Source organism: Colius striatus, chromosome 6 (genome assembly GCF_028858725.1).
Source record: "Colius striatus isolate bColStr4 chromosome 6, bColStr4.1.hap1, whole genome shotgun sequence".
Lineage (NCBI taxonomy): Eukaryota > Metazoa > Chordata > Aves > Coliiformes > Coliidae > Colius > Colius striatus.
In genome coordinates, this window is record NC_084764.1 from 37,186,955 (window position 1) to 37,203,308 (window position 16,354).

At 46.4% G+C, this 16,354-nt stretch overlaps 1 protein-coding gene and 1 non-coding gene across 2 annotated transcripts in view; both read right to left on the reverse strand.

Moving 5' to 3' along the window:
• Nucleotides 1-4,930: 4,930 nt before the first annotated feature.
• Nucleotides 4,931-16,354, reverse strand: part of ARMH4 (armadillo like helical domain containing 4) — a 62,071-nt gene continuing 50,647 nt past the window's right edge. Inside the window, exons 5-7 of the mRNA XM_061998549.1 lie at nt 8,828-8,859; nt 5,288-5,422; nt 4,931-5,103 (exon numbers count right to left, since the gene is read on the reverse strand). Of these exons, the coding sequence (XP_061854533.1) occupies nt 5,035-5,103; nt 5,288-5,422; nt 8,828-8,859 (236 nt within the window). The 3' untranslated portion in view covers nt 4,931-5,034. The remainder of the gene's footprint in view (nt 5,104-5,287; nt 5,423-8,827; nt 8,860-16,354) is intronic.
• Nucleotides 15,818-15,920, reverse strand: LOC133625692 (U6 spliceosomal RNA). Its single transcript, XR_009818997.1, has one exon. It is a non-coding gene; the product is annotated as a U6 spliceosomal RNA (small nuclear RNA).

The window sequence follows — 16,354 nt, forward strand, 5'->3', positions numbered from 1 at the left end:
GAACATGAGGAGAAACTTCTTTACTGCAGAAGAATGGTTAATAGAAAATGGTTAATAGACTTTACTGTAAGGGTGAGTGAGCCCTGGCCCAGGCTGCCCAGGGAAGGTATGGAGGCTTCTTGGGAGGTTTCCAAACCCACCTGGACACATTCTTGTGAGGAACCTGCTCTAGAAAGGGGTTGGGCTGGATGAGCTCTAGAGGTCCCTTCCAACCCCCCTCATTCTGTGATCCTGTGATTCTGAGATTCTGTAATTGTAATTGAAACCACTGAACCCTGTACCAGGGTGACCTTGTGCTTTGCTCAGCCCTAAGGAACCCAGATCAACCCCCACAGGCGTCTGGGCCATCCAGCTCATCCCCTCCATCAGAGCACTTATAACCTTCTTGGCTTATGTAGGTTTTCTTCAGCCTTGGCACAGCTCCAAACATATTTTTCTTGTGGAAGTTTTAAAATTATCTCTCTCCTCTCCCCTGTTTTCATAAACCCATGGCTTGGCAGGGAAATCAGGAGATCAGCTGATGGACAGAGACTCACAGTGAGGCAGTGTGATCACAGAGAGTTTTTCCTTCAACCTATGGAAAAAACCCACTGTCATTGTTTATCTTTCAGCAGGTTTTCAGCAATGCAGCAAACAGCTTCATGAATACACAGACTGTTTTTGGCAGCTACCAATTAGCAAAAAATGTGTTTGTGCAATCCCCTACTGGCTATTTCCCTGGGAAATTCTTGTTTTGAACAAACCATTTTCCATTAGAGAAAATACCCACACTTGGACAAATAGCTCTTGCTGGCTGTTAGTACCAGAGGAAGGCTGGAGAGGGGCAGGCAGCCTCCACCATGGGCCTGCTGTGTCCCCCACTGCCTCTCATCCATGCCAGGGCATCTGCAAACAGGACTGGGAAAGAGACTCAGTCCAAACACCTCTCACTCTCAAGTCCTTCTAATTCTTCTGCATGAATTGCAGTCCATTGAGGACTCTGTGGTAACTCATCTGCAACAAGGCAGCTCTTTTATGACTGCACTACCCACACTGAGGGTCAAGGCTCTCCAGTGCCGCAATACCAGGGTCTTGAAAGGTTTGTGCACAGACTTTTGATCTTAGGTTGAAGCAGGGAGGGCAAACGTCCTGGTATGCAGCAAGAAATGCCTGGCCATAGGTAAAGATCAACATGATGGTGTTGGTGTCAATTACACCTTCTGGAAACTCAGCTGAGGGACTCTGGAGTGTTGCTCACCACAGACTATGGCTGATACCTACCTCCAGGTAAATCCTACCCAAAAAGGCCCAGGTTGAGGCTCCCCTGCTTCTGTCACCCCTTCAAGCCCAACCCAAGCCCTTGCACCCACCATGCAGCATGCAGAAAGAAATGCAACACTCGAGTTCCAGGTAACCACTTCACAGCTTTACCTGGGAGGCAGTGAACACCACGATCAGGGAGACAAGGTGCCTCAAGTCAGGTATGATGGACAGCTTTTTATTTCCCAGTGTTTTTATTTAACAAAGTGCTACATTCCATAGTTACAGTATGAGGAGCTGTTCCTGTCCGAAATAGAAAACCACAAGAAAGCACGAGGACTGCTAATATCACTCTATGGAAGCAGCACAGTCCAGAGAAACCTCACCTGGATGAACATCTGGCACAGGAGACACCTTAAAGAAGCAGCAGCTGTATAGTGCAGGTGGACTTTTTCGGGGCAAGAGCTGCATGTCAGGCAGGCTGGTTGTTCCCATTGGAAATGGGTCTGTAGGTGCCAAAGCGGTTGCATGGTGCCTAAATTCTGGCTTGTGCTGTCAGGAAGAGCCAAACCAGAGGCGACAGACTTGTCTTGTGCAAAGTGGAGAGGTTATTATTGCTGCAGTGAAGTTGCCATCACATGGAGGACCAGGAGGGCCCTTCTCGGCTGCTCTTGCCACCCTGTCTCCCTCAAGAGAATCTGCTTGTTTAGCAATGCAGAGGCACAGAATAAATCTGTGGAGACTGAAGAGACTGGAGGCTTCAGCTCCCACCTCCTCCACTCCCTGCCTGCAACATGATCATTTCAAGCAAATGAATCAAACTCCAGGAGTTGTACACAAAATATTTTTAACAGCCCAATCCAAAGTCTATTGGTGTCGGATGAGAAGGGAAGGAGGTGATTGATGCTTGTGCTTTACGGACCTCCAGAAACTACACTGATATCAGGGGCACTGCAAAAAACCTCGTCTGTGCTCCAAAGGTTGCTACAAGCCTCACTGGGACCCAAGGCTGGTTTTGGCAGTCCATCTTGCCTGCACATTAAGAATAGCTAAGCTGAAGACATAAGGAGCCTCCAGGCTCTGCCCCACTTGTGGCACCACTTTCTGGCATCCCACCCACCCACCCACCCACACTGTGTCCTCACTGAGGGCAGCCTGGCTCTTGAAGACACCAGGACCATTGCTTTAATTTCTGAAATTCATTATGTTTGAAGGGGAGAAAGAGATGGAAAAACTGCCACTGTGGAAAGTCAGTGTTCCCCAAACTGTGGATTTATGAGCCCACACTTCGAATACTGTGTTCAGTGTTAGGCCCCTCACTGCCAGAGGGACACTGAGGTGCTGGAGCATGTCCAGAGCTGGGCAGCAGAGCTGGGGAAGGGGCTGGAGGACAAGTGTGATGAGGAGCAGCTGAGGGAGCTGGGGGTGTTCAGCCTGGAGAAGAGGAGGCTGAGGGGAGACATGAGCACTCTCTGCAACTCCCTGACAGGAGGCTGTAGCTCAAGGGGACTGTTGACGCCTCCCAACCATTTCCAAGTTCCAAGAGTTTTAGGAATGAGAAGGAAACAGGCAGAGATCAGTCTGTATGGAAAACTCTATTCTTCGCTTTGACTGATCACTTATTATGGAAGAAAGAGGCTTTAATTTTGGGGAGAGGCATCTGGACTGAACAGTGAGCTGCCAGTCAGTGCCTGTTAAAGACATGGGGCTGCCTTTAGGAAGGGAAAATTCTCCTGGTCAAAGCTGCAGGAATGAAAAAGGAGAGATTCAGGCATTGTGGAGCCCTGTCTGGGAAAGCATGTCCTAGAAGGAGTAGAGTATGAAGACTTCGCATTATCTTGATGGACCGAGTTTCACTGTGTCTTCCCCAACCTCCTTCCCACGCACTCGGTGGATGAATGTCTGAAGGATCAGGCACAACTCTTCGAATGGAATATGAGCATCAGTAGCAGCATTTTACAACCAGGTTGTCTCATCTGGGACATTCAGTAATGTGTGGGTAAGACCCACATGAAAGTACCTGGGCTCTGCTTGTTCAGACCCAAATATCACATCTGATGCTTTAATGTCCAGAGGAGGCCCTGACCTTCTCAAGAGAGAATGCACCTTCAAAAGGGTCTTCTGTGAATGTACTCTCTACCTTGCAGACCCATTCACATGCCCACAAAGTTGTTTCTTTACCATTACTGACATAAGACAGGCCTTTTCACCTTTAATGGAATGAAAACCTGCAGCTGCCCCTCTTCAAATTCTCCTCCCTTCCATTTCTTTGAAGACTCAGGGGGATTTAATCTCAGTAGATGTGTGGTCTAGCCTTACTCGTCTCATCAAGTCTCCTCCAGCAAAAGCTGCTGTTCCTTCTATGAAGCAAGATTCTTCACAGAATGGTGATTCCCACCTCAGAAACACGGATGTTTTGCATAAATGTCAGATTGAAGTAATTTCACAACAGGAAGCAGAGACAGAGTAAAGCAGCCCTTTTTCTAGCAACTTTGACAGCATTTCTGTGCAAAGCAACGTTAGTTTCCCCTGCTTAATTCCCATAACACCTCATAAATGGGCTGTCTCCTTCTGGACACTGGTGCTAGCAGCCCAGGCCGCACAGCACTTTGTCCTAACCCTGTAACATCCTTGGGCTTCACCTCCACAGCCCTCTGCAGCTATCTGTCCTACAGCTTCACCTTTTCCCCCATGGCCAAGGGTTCCCAGTGCAACCACTCCAACTCCTCATAGCAGTCATGTCTCCAGCTGCTGCTGCTGTCTGACTATTGGCCACAAACCCCTCCACACTGACAGTCACCTGCTCTGCAACTGCCGGTACCTTTCTGCACTCAGTGGTCTGGAGACAAGGCTCATCCAGATACCTCAAAGGTGCTGCTGTTCACACAGCTCTCAGGGGCTGAAAATACAGTTTCCAGTGGGGAAAGAAGAAAGATTCTCTGCTTTCATCTCTGTGAATGCAGCCTTGTGAAAGAGATGAACCAGTGACTAGTGCCCTTCTGACAGGAGGTCGGAGCTGAAGAAACCTTGTCTCTTCTCTTACATACTTGTACCCTGAACAAAGCTAAGAGGTCCATGCAAGACTATCCATCAGCAGGTGAGTGCTGGTATTTATTGTGCTATAGCAGACAGTGCTGGCTGAAAATGGACTAGGATTTTTGTGGTGAATCAAGTGTTGAGGCCATTCCTGTGTATCTCCAAGAAGCGTGGAGCAAAGCTGAAGGAAGAAAGATGGGGTGAGAGTTGGGGACCCGAGTGCAGAAGTGTGCTTCAAACTGTATCAACAACACTGTACACGGGCACTTCTCAGGTGGCAAGGGATACAGTTCAAGTGCATAACTCATTAATTAAGCAGAGCAGCTAATCTTAGCACTAACAAACTCTAGCTCAGGTAATGTAACATTTAAAATTAATTGGACAGAAGTCATTCCCAGCAAAGATTTCCATTCCCAGGTTAGGTGAGAGCTATTGTTATAATTAGATTACTGCCAGCCAGGACCAAAACAGTACACGGGGGGGGAGGGAACAGGAAAAGAATCGTCCATACGGAGCAGCTCCAGCTGTGACAAGAGGTGCCACGGATCTGAACGAGGTGCAAATGTGAAGTCTCACTACTGGATCAAAACAAAGATCACTGCGTGGAACACGTAGAGCGTGGCATGCCATGGGTCCCTCCACTGCTGGGGGCTCGGGGTGGTGGGGAGCAGCGATGCAGCACAAAGTCGGTTGTTCCTTTTTCTCCCCCTCCCTCCTTTTAAAAAGTCACAGGCTATCACAAGGGCACTGCAGTTCCATTCAAAATTCGTCTTCAGAGCTGTCAGCTAAGAGCATGACCCGGTCTTGCATGCTGTTGAATTCCCTCTGCTAAGGGAAGAAAAGAAACATGAAAGAGCTCCACATGCAAAAAGAAAACGAAGAGCATTCGGCTCGTCCCCACATTCCAACCAAGAAGCACTTCAACCCAGACAAACCATAACCAGGCTGCATTCCCTCTACAGCCAAAATGGTTAACAAAGAGCAGGCAGGACTGGGTTTTCCTTTGCCATACCTTTCTTTTATGTCTCTTTGAGCCATTTCTCCTTCGGCGATTCATGATTTTAATGCTGTAGAGTGCCCCCAGGATGAAGAGGGCTCCAGCTATCCCAACTCCTACAGGAACCAGCATCCCTGACATGTATCCTGCCTACATAGAAAAGAGAAGCAGAGCAGCACTCACAAGACCATCCTTTCAGAGTAATTTGTCACCAGTCTTGGGTAAGCAGGAGAATGGTGCAGAGGGAGGGCATCTACACCTTCAGCTGGCCTCAAGGGGTGCACAGTAAACATAAACCCACCCTAAATTCAATTGCTGTGGTCTGTATGTTTGCACTGCACATTAAAAAAAGGATACAGATAGTATGACCAATTTAAAATTACACATTTAACACTGAAAATCCTTTGGAAAACATTCTCAAGTGCTTGCTATTTTGTATTTTACCTTTTCAAATGAAAATTAACCTAAGTTTTGAAGTGCCAGATTGCGTCAGCATCCTCACCTAATTAAGGCTAAGGGGCTCAATGGAGTGGGGGAGGCAGGTACAGCCTGGCTCCCTCCCTCAGTAGAGCTGCCTCCATTTATACTGCAGGAACAGACTGCTCTGCTGTGGTCACTGCAGCTTTACCCTTCACCATCTGCACTCCCAAAACTGATTCTACACCTGCTGAGGAACACATGCACAGTTCAGGGGACTATCACACAGCCCTTAGCAAGCCTCAGGTCATTGCCTACAACCACCAATCTTCATCTGCATTCCTAAACTGTGACACAGCTCAACAACACATGCTTAGACTGTAATTGCTTTTCTTCCATAACCCACTGAGTGAGGGAAAAGAAACCAAACATATTCAGCACATGCTGTCCTGGCTTCGTACACTTATCTGGAGAATTAACTGCTCTCATCTAGGGCAGATACAACACTAACAAGTGCTGTTTTGCACCCCCAAATCCCTCCAGATCCTGCTCAGTGCTTTAACTAGGCACCTAGTAAAAAGCACCCAGATTAAAGCAACCAGTGCTTTAATCAGTAACCTTTGTGGCCCGATGCCAAGGCCTGAGTGATCTCCAGTTCACTGTGCAGGTTTCCTGTACGCCCTTCTCAGGAAACCCATCCCTGCTCAGCACACGCTCACAGGGGGCTTCATGCCTACATCCCACTTCCTGAGAAAGGAGGGTAGTCAGAACACAGCTAAGAGACTGTATCCCTGTGAGGCAATTAAGGTACCTTAATTGGGTGACCTAATTACTGCAGCGTGGCTTTTTCTATTTCTGGAGCTTTGCTGGTGGCATGAGTTGTGAGGGGAGGCTGGAAATGGGTTTTTACCTGCCTCTCAGCTGAGCTTCTGTATCAGAAATCACTGGGTTGCATACCGTGAACTCTCTAGCCCATCCATGAGCCGTTATCATGCCTGGCCAGCCCAGGCTCTATTACAGGCTTTCCCCAACAGCCAGACCAATGATCTCTACCCCAAAAGCCTGCAATGTGAAGTCAGCTCTGAAGACACTTCTTTACCCTGTGCCCCTGGGGAAGATGCAGCTTCTTTAGAGATCCTCGGGTAGCTTTTAATACAAGTTTGGCTATTGATACCCAATCCATGACCTTCCTGGCTTCATTGGACTTTGAGATAACAACAGAGGACATCAGAGGAGCCTCATGTTTGCAATAACAAATGCAACATTTGCACAGTGTTTGTAGGGCACTGGACATAAATCTGTCACTGGCCCATGCTCATGGTCCCACACTCCCCACACCCTCCCCCCTCCCAGCGGGGCAGCCCTGATGCACTCAGGACACATCTCTCAGGGTTGGGGCCACCATGTGGAATCCTCTGGATATCTAGAATCCTCTTCTGGATAGAGGGATTGTAAAACCAAGTGGACAGGGTTTTGCCAACAGCAAAGAAAGACACATACAACTGGTGATAAACACATCAAGGAAAGGGAGGAAATAGGGTGAGCAGGCTTATTTCCAAGTGATTTACTACACCAGCATTTGGTTGGGGTTGGGGGAGTTGTTGTGTGTTGGGCTTTTCTAAGAGAAAATGTGAGTGAAGTGAAAGATCTGTCCCCACACATCTGCCATTCCTCAAAGGAGGGAGATGGCTCAGGGCTGAATCTTCTGAGTGGACAGCAGGAGATCCTCAGTTACACCAGTGCTTGTGCTGGGCACTGCCATGCAGTCCAACATCTACCTGCAAGAGGTTCAGACTCTACAGAGCAACTCTGCTGCAGACTGGAACATGCACTACCCCTTCGGAACGGGGAAGGACAGAGGTTGCCAACAAGGGGCTGAGACAAAAGAAGTGAAAGCTCTGCTTTCAGTGAGATTACAGCTCATGCCCCTGAGCTTGTGGCTAGGGTAGGTCTGGCAGGAGCAGGTGACCCATGCATGCTACACTCACTCCAGGCACTCAACCAGTCTTGGTGTCTGCTTTTTACCTTTGTTGGGAAAAGCACTCTCTGTCCTTTCAGCGTTCGCTCTGGCTGAATCCCAGGCCAAGGTGCTCTGCTATGGGCATAGATCATACTAGACATGTCTCCTTCCTATTGTAGGCAGAAAAGCAACTCAACAAGGGTTGGGCAGGAACTCACCTTAAACCCTTACACTTACCAGTCCTGGAAAACACATATCTAGACCTCATCTTTGTGTTCAGATTTGATGGGAAGGTGCTGCTGAAATTTGGTGGGGATCATGTTAGAAGACTGGGCTCATTGGGTGACAATCTACTTGAGTTCAGAGATGTATTTTCAGGAGCTGGAGTTTCCTATTGAGTTATTATTCCTTGTGGTGTTTTTTTTTTTTTGTCTATTGACTCTGATCTTGTTCAAGAATTTCCAAGCCTTGTTGAGTCATAAAATGTTCTTGTTTTAAAACACTACTGTCACCTCATTTCTAGCTTCGTGGCTTTGCTGCCATCAATACTAACATTTGGAAGGCTTCACAACCATTTCAAAATGTTAACATTTGCTCTAGGACAGCAAAGCCTAAAAAGCCATCACTGCCTGTGGCTTGCACAACTCTTGGTCCCATGTACCACCACCCTGTAACACCAGGGAAAAAAGATCAGGATCTGTTATCTTCTCGTTCTTCCTGTGTTTGCTCTTTTTCCTTCCAGGAATTTGCAGCTCTTCTTGCATGGAGAGGCAGGAATGGTCTTGTCCAGAGCTGGTGGTGTGATATGCAGCCTCTCACCAGAGAGTCTCTTGATTTGGATCCAGGACTAAGCTTAAGACTTAGAGAACAGGGGTGGAGTTAAGTTAGAGGGCAGTAACTTGGCTAGTCTGAAGAGAAGGTAATTTTCTAGTGCAGAGATGTCTGTCAAATACCTCTGTCTCCCTTTCTGCTCTCAGTTACTACCCATTAGGGATGTCCTGAGGTTTTACACCACTATACACTACAGCAGCATCTGGTTAATTTGCCTCCCAGAGAAATATTAAGTCCTTTCTCAATTGTCTTTGCAGAGATAAAGCACTGCACTGACAAGATTTTATTTATCCTTGCAAGTAAAAATGCTTTTGCTTTTAAAGTAATTGAAACAATGAGTCTCCTACCTTATCTTTCAGCTTCTCCATCCAGCTTCTCACTGAAAAATAAGACAAAAAAGCTGTAATCATGTTACTTATATTAATTAGCAACGAATGATGATAGTATTAAAATAGACACTAATTAACAAGCTGATAACACTTTTCATTAGATTTCCTTTCTTCTCATTCACGAGAAAGGGCAAATGCTGCAAACCAACAGGAGAAACTATTCAAGTGAGTTGGCAAGCAAGGACCTCACTTTTGCCTGTGCAATTCACATCTTCAGAGTGATTGAAAAAAGAAGATGAAAAACAATATTTCAGATTGTGGGTTTTCATATATACTCTGGGATGTCTAACAGGAAGAAAAATGTAGAGCATGCCTTTCCCCTTCCACTGGCCTCCTCCACATAGATATTCTTCCCTCTGTTTGACATAGGCTGTAACAATGCCAAAAAAGTATTTTTCCCTGTCTTTTATTCCTTTGCTTTTCTGTCAGCAGTTACTGCCTGTTCAGAGGGCTGGGATAGCAGCAGAGGTGCTAAATTACTCAACAGAGTAAACTTACACTGCCATCACAGAAACTTTCCTTTCCCAAGAGCTAACATAAGTCCCATGAAATACGATACCCAAGAATTAGAAGTCTTTCATTGCATGTGCTTTGGGATGAAGTATTCAGCTAATCTCAAAGAACTGCAAACTCTTAGCAGCGGGTGTACGACTCATTAAGTCTGCAGGTGACTGGATTTGTCTGCACTGCACTGAAGACAAAATTCTCAGCCTTTCAGAGATCCCCTAATATTTTAACACATTCCTGCTCATAGGTAAGGGGCAGATAAACAGTTAAATGCTGGAGTTATGTCTGGGTTTGGCGACGCTGTTTTAAACCCTGCTTTAAACTCCATTTCTATAGGAGGACAATGCTACAGGCACAAGGGGACTCTTGATGCACCAATGTCCTTCTGAGGGCCATTTCTCCCAGGATACATTAAATCCCAAATGTTAAACTGTTTACGGAGTAAGACTCCATTTTGAAGCTCTCTTATAGAAGCTTGAATTAGCAGCATTAGAATCTGCACTGGCACATATACCACTGAGGGTAACCATCCTTCTCAAACGAGAGCCTCACTGTGCAGGGTGCAGCAGTGAGGCCATCAGTAAATGGTGGGTTTACATCTCAGATAACACACAGAGAAGCACAGCAGCTAGGAAGTAATAAGATTCATCTCAGTGAGTTAAACTGCACCATTTTAACAACTCTGAAGTGACTTGAATACTCTCTTTTTAACAATTAGCAACAGAACACTTGAAACAGAAGGATCCCAAATTACTTAGTGGTGAAAAGTGTGAAACAGGCACAGGCACATATTCAGTTATCTCAGGTAGGAAAGGGGGAAAAAAAGTTATCCAGAAGACAGAAACCTGCAACACTAGAAGAACATAAGAGGTCTACTTTTATCAGCTCTTCCCACCATTAGTCGTGACCTGCATGCACTAAGCTGTAATAAACTCAATTGATGAAGGTGCCAACATCCTCTGCCAGTCCGTGCCTTGAATTTCTGGTATTTCACTCCCAGAGAAATACTATGAAGAGGGAAACAAGTGGTTTCCCTTGACTAGGTTTCTCAGATGGGTTTCTAGGTGTAACACTAAAAGTACTGGGTGTAAACACAGACTTTTAAGGAGAGCCCCTACTCCATTGCCTTGCTGACAAACACCCAGAAAACTCTGTTTAAAACCACAGACTGCAAACCAAAGGAGTTAATCCCAAAATTCTAGCCAGAGAGCCTTCTCGTGACTCCTGTTCAACGATGCTATTGTGTTTTACTCCAGGCTGCTGGGAGGAGTAGTGATGGTGACTCACAGTCACGCAGTAACAGCTACAGCTCCAAAACCACACCGAAGTTTGGGGCTGATGTCCTCCACGTACATCCAGACATACACACACAGTGTGTGCACACGGACAGTTAAAGCCACTGTGATGCTCAGCTGGCCCCAGCTCAAGTTAAACACAAAGCTTGTTTTTCCACGTCTTTCACAATAATTACATGATCGGTGATCCTGTCAGTAGTCAACCCACTTTCTTGCAGCTGAACAATGGTTCCTCTAAAGCAGCAATTAACTCCAGAGTATTTCTGACAAGTCAGAGGCAGGGACTACCTAATAATATTCTACTACCTATTTTCAACAAATGCAAATTCTGGCTTCATTCCCCTCTGCTCCACAAAACAACAGCAGCGTGTCCGCTGGGACCCACAGACTCTACAACACAAATCTTTATTTACTATTTATCCAATTGAGTATTATTTAAACCACCTTGTTTTCAGCCACATAGAGCACATGTCAAATGCCCTCATGAATCAACTCAGGACCCAAGAAAAAACAGCACCTCGTGATTTCTCCCAGACAGGTTGCCTTGCAGAGAAATGCTCTAATGCAGGCACAAGCTGACTGGCTGTGTGACAGCATATGACCTGTGCTAGAGGAAAATAATGGTCCCCAGTTCAGCAGGTTAAGGAAGCAGGATGTCAAAAACCTGTCTGTCCCTTCAGCATCCAGGCAGGACTGCACTGGTGTGTGGCAGCAGTGGATCCAACTCTCCTGAGCAGGAGCAGGGAGTGTGGAGCAGCTGCAGCCATGGTCACAGATCTGCTAGCTCTGCAGCCAGTGAGGCTGGGGCCATGACAAGTCAAGACACCACAGATTACCATGGATTACAAACACTTTCACTGTCACTAATGCACAAACCCATTTTCATAGAATCGGAGAATTGTTTTGGTTGGAAAAGACCTTTAACATCACTAAGTCCAATCTTTAATGTCACACCGCCAAGTCCACTGCAAACCCATGGCCCTCAGCACCTCAGCTGCACGGCTTTGCAATAGCCCCAGGGATGGGGACTCCCCCACCTCCCTGGGCAGCCTGGCACAGGGGCTGACAACCCTCAGGTAAAAGAGTTTTCCTACTCTCCAATCTAAACCTCCTCTAGCATGGCTTGAGGCTGTTTCCTTTTGTCATCTTAGGAGAAGAGACCAAAGAAACTCCCACGGACCTCCTGTCAGGTGGCTGCAGAGTGCTCGTGTCTCCTCTCAGACCCCTCTTCCCCAGGCTGAACACCCCCATTCCCTCAGCTGCTCCCCATCAGACTTGTGCACCAGACGCTTCCCCAGCTCCGGTGCCCAGCTCTGGACACACTCCAGCACCTCAGTGTCTTTCTTGTAGTGAGGGGCCCAACACTGAACACAGCACTCGAGGTGTGACCTCAGCAGCGCTGAAAACAAGGGGACAATCACTTCCTTGGTCCTGCTGGTCATGCTATTGCTGGTACAAGCCAGGATGCCATTGGCCTTCTTGGCCACCTGGGCACACTGCTGGCTCACACTCAGCTGCTGTTGACTGACACTCCCAGATCCTTTCCCTGATAACTTAATTGACGAAGGTGCTCTCCAGCCACATACCCACGAGCCTGCAGTGTTTCCTGGGGTTGTTGTGGCCCAAGTGCAGGACCCAGCACTTGGCCTTGTTGAACCTCATACAATTGGCCTCTGCCCATCACTCCAGCCTGGTCAGGGCCTTCTGAAGCAAATCCATGCACCCACCCAGCTTCCTATCATCTGCAAACAATCTGTTTTAATACATTTGAGAAAACCAATACATTTGAGTAAAGCCATTGTGTCATTAAAGCTAAGAACTTACTGCTCCAATTATACCTATGTGGACACTTTGGAGAGATAAAGCACTTGATTTCAAGTTAGAACTGATATCTATGCTAAATGGCTATCATCAATTAATTCTGGACTTCTGACTCTAATTACACATGACCATCCAGAATAAATATTCTGAACCCAGTTTTGGAAGAGGAATATTGTGGTGGCACCTTCTCATAAAAATGCAATGCTTTCCAGCAACAGTAGGTGACTTGCTACTGAGGTCAAGCAAACAATTAGTAACAAATACTCTACTTCATGTGTTTCATCATCCCCCTTTTTTCCCTTCTCTGATCACTGAACATCCCAAACACATGGCAACTGCCTCTGGGTGTGAAATTACTAACAAGTGCCTGCAGTTCTGGCTCACCTTCCATAGCATTTTAAGAACAGTGACTAATCCAAACTGTGCCCCAGCTTAATTTTGATCCCTTGGTTTCATGGGGAACTGAGATGACCGTGAAGCACTTCTGAAAATTACATACATAAACTGCCATTCCCTCAGTGATTTATATAATGTCTGCATCTCTGCAAATTAATTTTAAATAACATATAGCTTAGGATTAAGCAGGTCAAGAGCATGGAGGAGGAGCACGGTTGTCTGGCACTGGTGTCGCAGCAGCCCAGGGTGAATTCAGACAGTTACAGATGCACTGTGCTATCTTTAGTCATTTTTACTCAGCTTTCCCCTTCAAAATGTGTAGCCAGCTTTTACAAAGCCACGGTGCCCACTAAAGAAGTTAGGCTAATTATCAGCCTGCAGTGTCTGCCTGGCCCTCTCCTGGAGGAACCTGGTTCAAAGGGACAGTCAAAATCTGTGAGCAAAATCTTTCTAAAAGCTCAGGTTTTGCCAGATGCAGGCTGAAGGCTCAGGAGAGGGGCAAGAGGTGACATTTGAGAGTCTGCAGTATGTGGCACTGGATTGTTCAACATCTCCTTTCACCACTGAACTCTTCAATGCTACAAATCCAAACTAACTCTCATGGGAGACAGCTCTTGTGTCCCTGTCCTTCTCCTTTCCAGTGTCCTACAGCTTTGCATCCCTTATGGGAGTAGATTCAGCCAGGTCACCCAAGCTGCTCATTTGTTTTTCGCAGAAGGGTGATCAGATACAATTTACAACAGAGATTTGAAGAGGAAGAAGTTTGGAAGCTGTTTCCGAGTTCAGCAGGAAGGATCCTCTAACAAAAAAGTGTTTGCATGATTTACAGTGGGAAAAAAATCCAAAATTTGTTCCTCCTGACCAAAGCAAATGAAAGTAATGTAGCAAAACAGACTGTATTCACCACACATCTAAACCACAGTCTGACACTTTCCTCCTAGGGAAGAGTCTGACCTCTTCATGCTCTGCTCAGGGATCTCACAGAATCCCCAGCCTAAGGCCCTGCAAAGTCTTGCTACAAACAACTCACTTGAAAGAAGGGATGTTAACTGAGAACAAAGCTCTGGAAAAAGCACACAAAACATATATTACACAGTGGATCCCATGGCTATTGTGGCTACTACATCTCCACCATGGGTAAAAGTGCGCCACATGTACCATCATTAGAATCACGTAGAATATCTCAAGTGAGAAGGGACCCATTAGGATCGAGTCCAGCTCCCTGTGCTCTCCTTCCCTGAATCCTTCCTGGTGACTTTCACTCACGATCTCACTTCTTGATGCTGTTCAAGGACTTCTTCAAATTAGTTCTTTTTTATTACTCAAGTCTCTGGAACCTGCTTTTGTTGTGGAAGCTGCAGGGTACGAGGTGCCAGAGCCAGGCTCTGCCTGTAAGCCTCACCATAATGCACCATCAAATCTCTCACCAAAGGCCTTCCCCCACTTCCCTCACCACCCCACTCTGAAATCAGGAGCACAAGTCCTCTGGGCTTCATGCTTTGCCAACTTTTAATAATCCTAATTGCCTAATTATCCACTCCAATGCAGTGATAAAGCTGCTTAATAATTCTTTTCACTTCTCATTTATTCTCTCCCTTCCCAGATAAGAAAATGCAAAGCCTTCACCTTCTGGTGGCGATGTCAATGAATAATTTATGCCCTTCTGTCATCAGTTCCATCTCCCCTTTCCCATCTTGGATGCCCTGCTGCTTTATCTTGTCACTTCAGTTTCATCTTATCAGCTTGTTTTAATCATATTTCCTTTTTTAATCATCATTTAAATCAATTCTGTCTTTCCATGACAAAACCAACACCTTATCCCTCTGCCCTGTGCATCTCACTGCATTTTCAAATCCAGCATCTACATCTTAATTCCAGAACTTTAATCTTGATACTTATCAAGGTATATCCATCACCTTCTCTTTTAATAGTTCTCCTCCACCACCACCACCACCAGACTAGAAATGAAAATGTGGCACCCAAGCTCCTATACACTCTCCAAAGGGCAGAGAAAAGGACTGAATGATGGAGCTCAGGTAACCTGACTCAACTATGACATCTGCAACGCCTGAAATACAGTAGGTTGAGAGAGCTGCACCAAGGTTCATTCTGGGAAATCAGAAAATACCAGTCACCCCAATAAGGTCAGGGCATGAAAAGATGTTTATCTAACAGCTACTGTTAACTGCTTTCACATCTGTCTGAAATTAGAGGCACGTCTATCTCAGGAACTAGAGGAACTGTTTAAGGACACACTGCAGCAGATGACAGTCCTCACTGTGAGTGATCTGTGCATCAGACGAGATGCAGGAGGCAAAGGTGGACAGAGCCAAGGAGCAAAGAGAGCATCTCTTTTTGAGGATGTTGGGTTTGCTCTGCCTTCTTCCAACCAGTACAAGGGCTTCATCCCACCCACAACTACAATTGGAAGGCAAGAAAAAGCCATCTTGGCATATTTACAAGAGTGTGGAAAATGTAAATACGTAGTGAAGAAGCTTTGTGTAGGTCACAGTATAGAGAAACATAACTGTTTCTCTATACTGAAAAGCAGGTTTCTCTCAATCAGGTCCCACAGGAATGTGCCCAAACAGGTTTGGAAATCTCCTGAAAAGAAGACTCCACACTCTCCCTGGGCAGCCTGGGCCAGGGCTCCCTCACCTCAACACCAAACAAGTTTCCCATCACGTTCCAGTGGAACTCCCTGTGCTCCAGCTTGTGCCCGTTACCTTGTCATGTCACTGTGGACTACAGAAAAAAGACCGGCCCCATCCTCTCGACACCCACCCTTTAGGGATTTGTAAGATCCCCTCTCAGCCTTCTCTTCTCCAGGCTAAACAGCCCCAGATCCTGCAGCCTTTGCTCACTGGAGAGATGCTCCAGTCTCTGTATCATCTTGGCCGTGCGCTGGCCTCTCTCCAGCAGTTCTCTAAAAAATATGGAATGCTTCACGAATTTGCATGTCATCCTCAGGCAGGGGCTGTGCTAATCCTCTCTGTATCATTCCAGTTTTAGCACACGTGTTGCCAAAGCACAGCTCTGCCGTCGCTGTTTTTCCCTGGGATAAATTCATTCACCTCCCCCACGCCTGCCCACGACCCTGCTCTTCTCGTGCTCTGACATGGCATTGCATCTGGTTGGGGCTAACAACTGGTGGCAGTCAGGAGGAGTAAATTTCATCCTTGATGTTCAGATTTTGGTAGAGATGCTACTGTCAGAGCAGCTGCCTGTGTAAGCCTCTGCAATAAGAATCTGGGGCATTACTGTCCTCTGAAGCACCTGTTCCAGCTCCATTACACACATTAGTGCAAGCTGTTTGCTACAGTTAGTTCTCCTCTTCCCTCACTTACATGTGCAATTTCTGAGCTGTATTCCTCATTCCAGCAAAGAAGAGATGGTTAAAGTATAAGAAAAAAAAGAAAAGAAGAAGGGAAGGGAAGGGAAGGGAAGGGAAGGGAAGGGAAGGGAA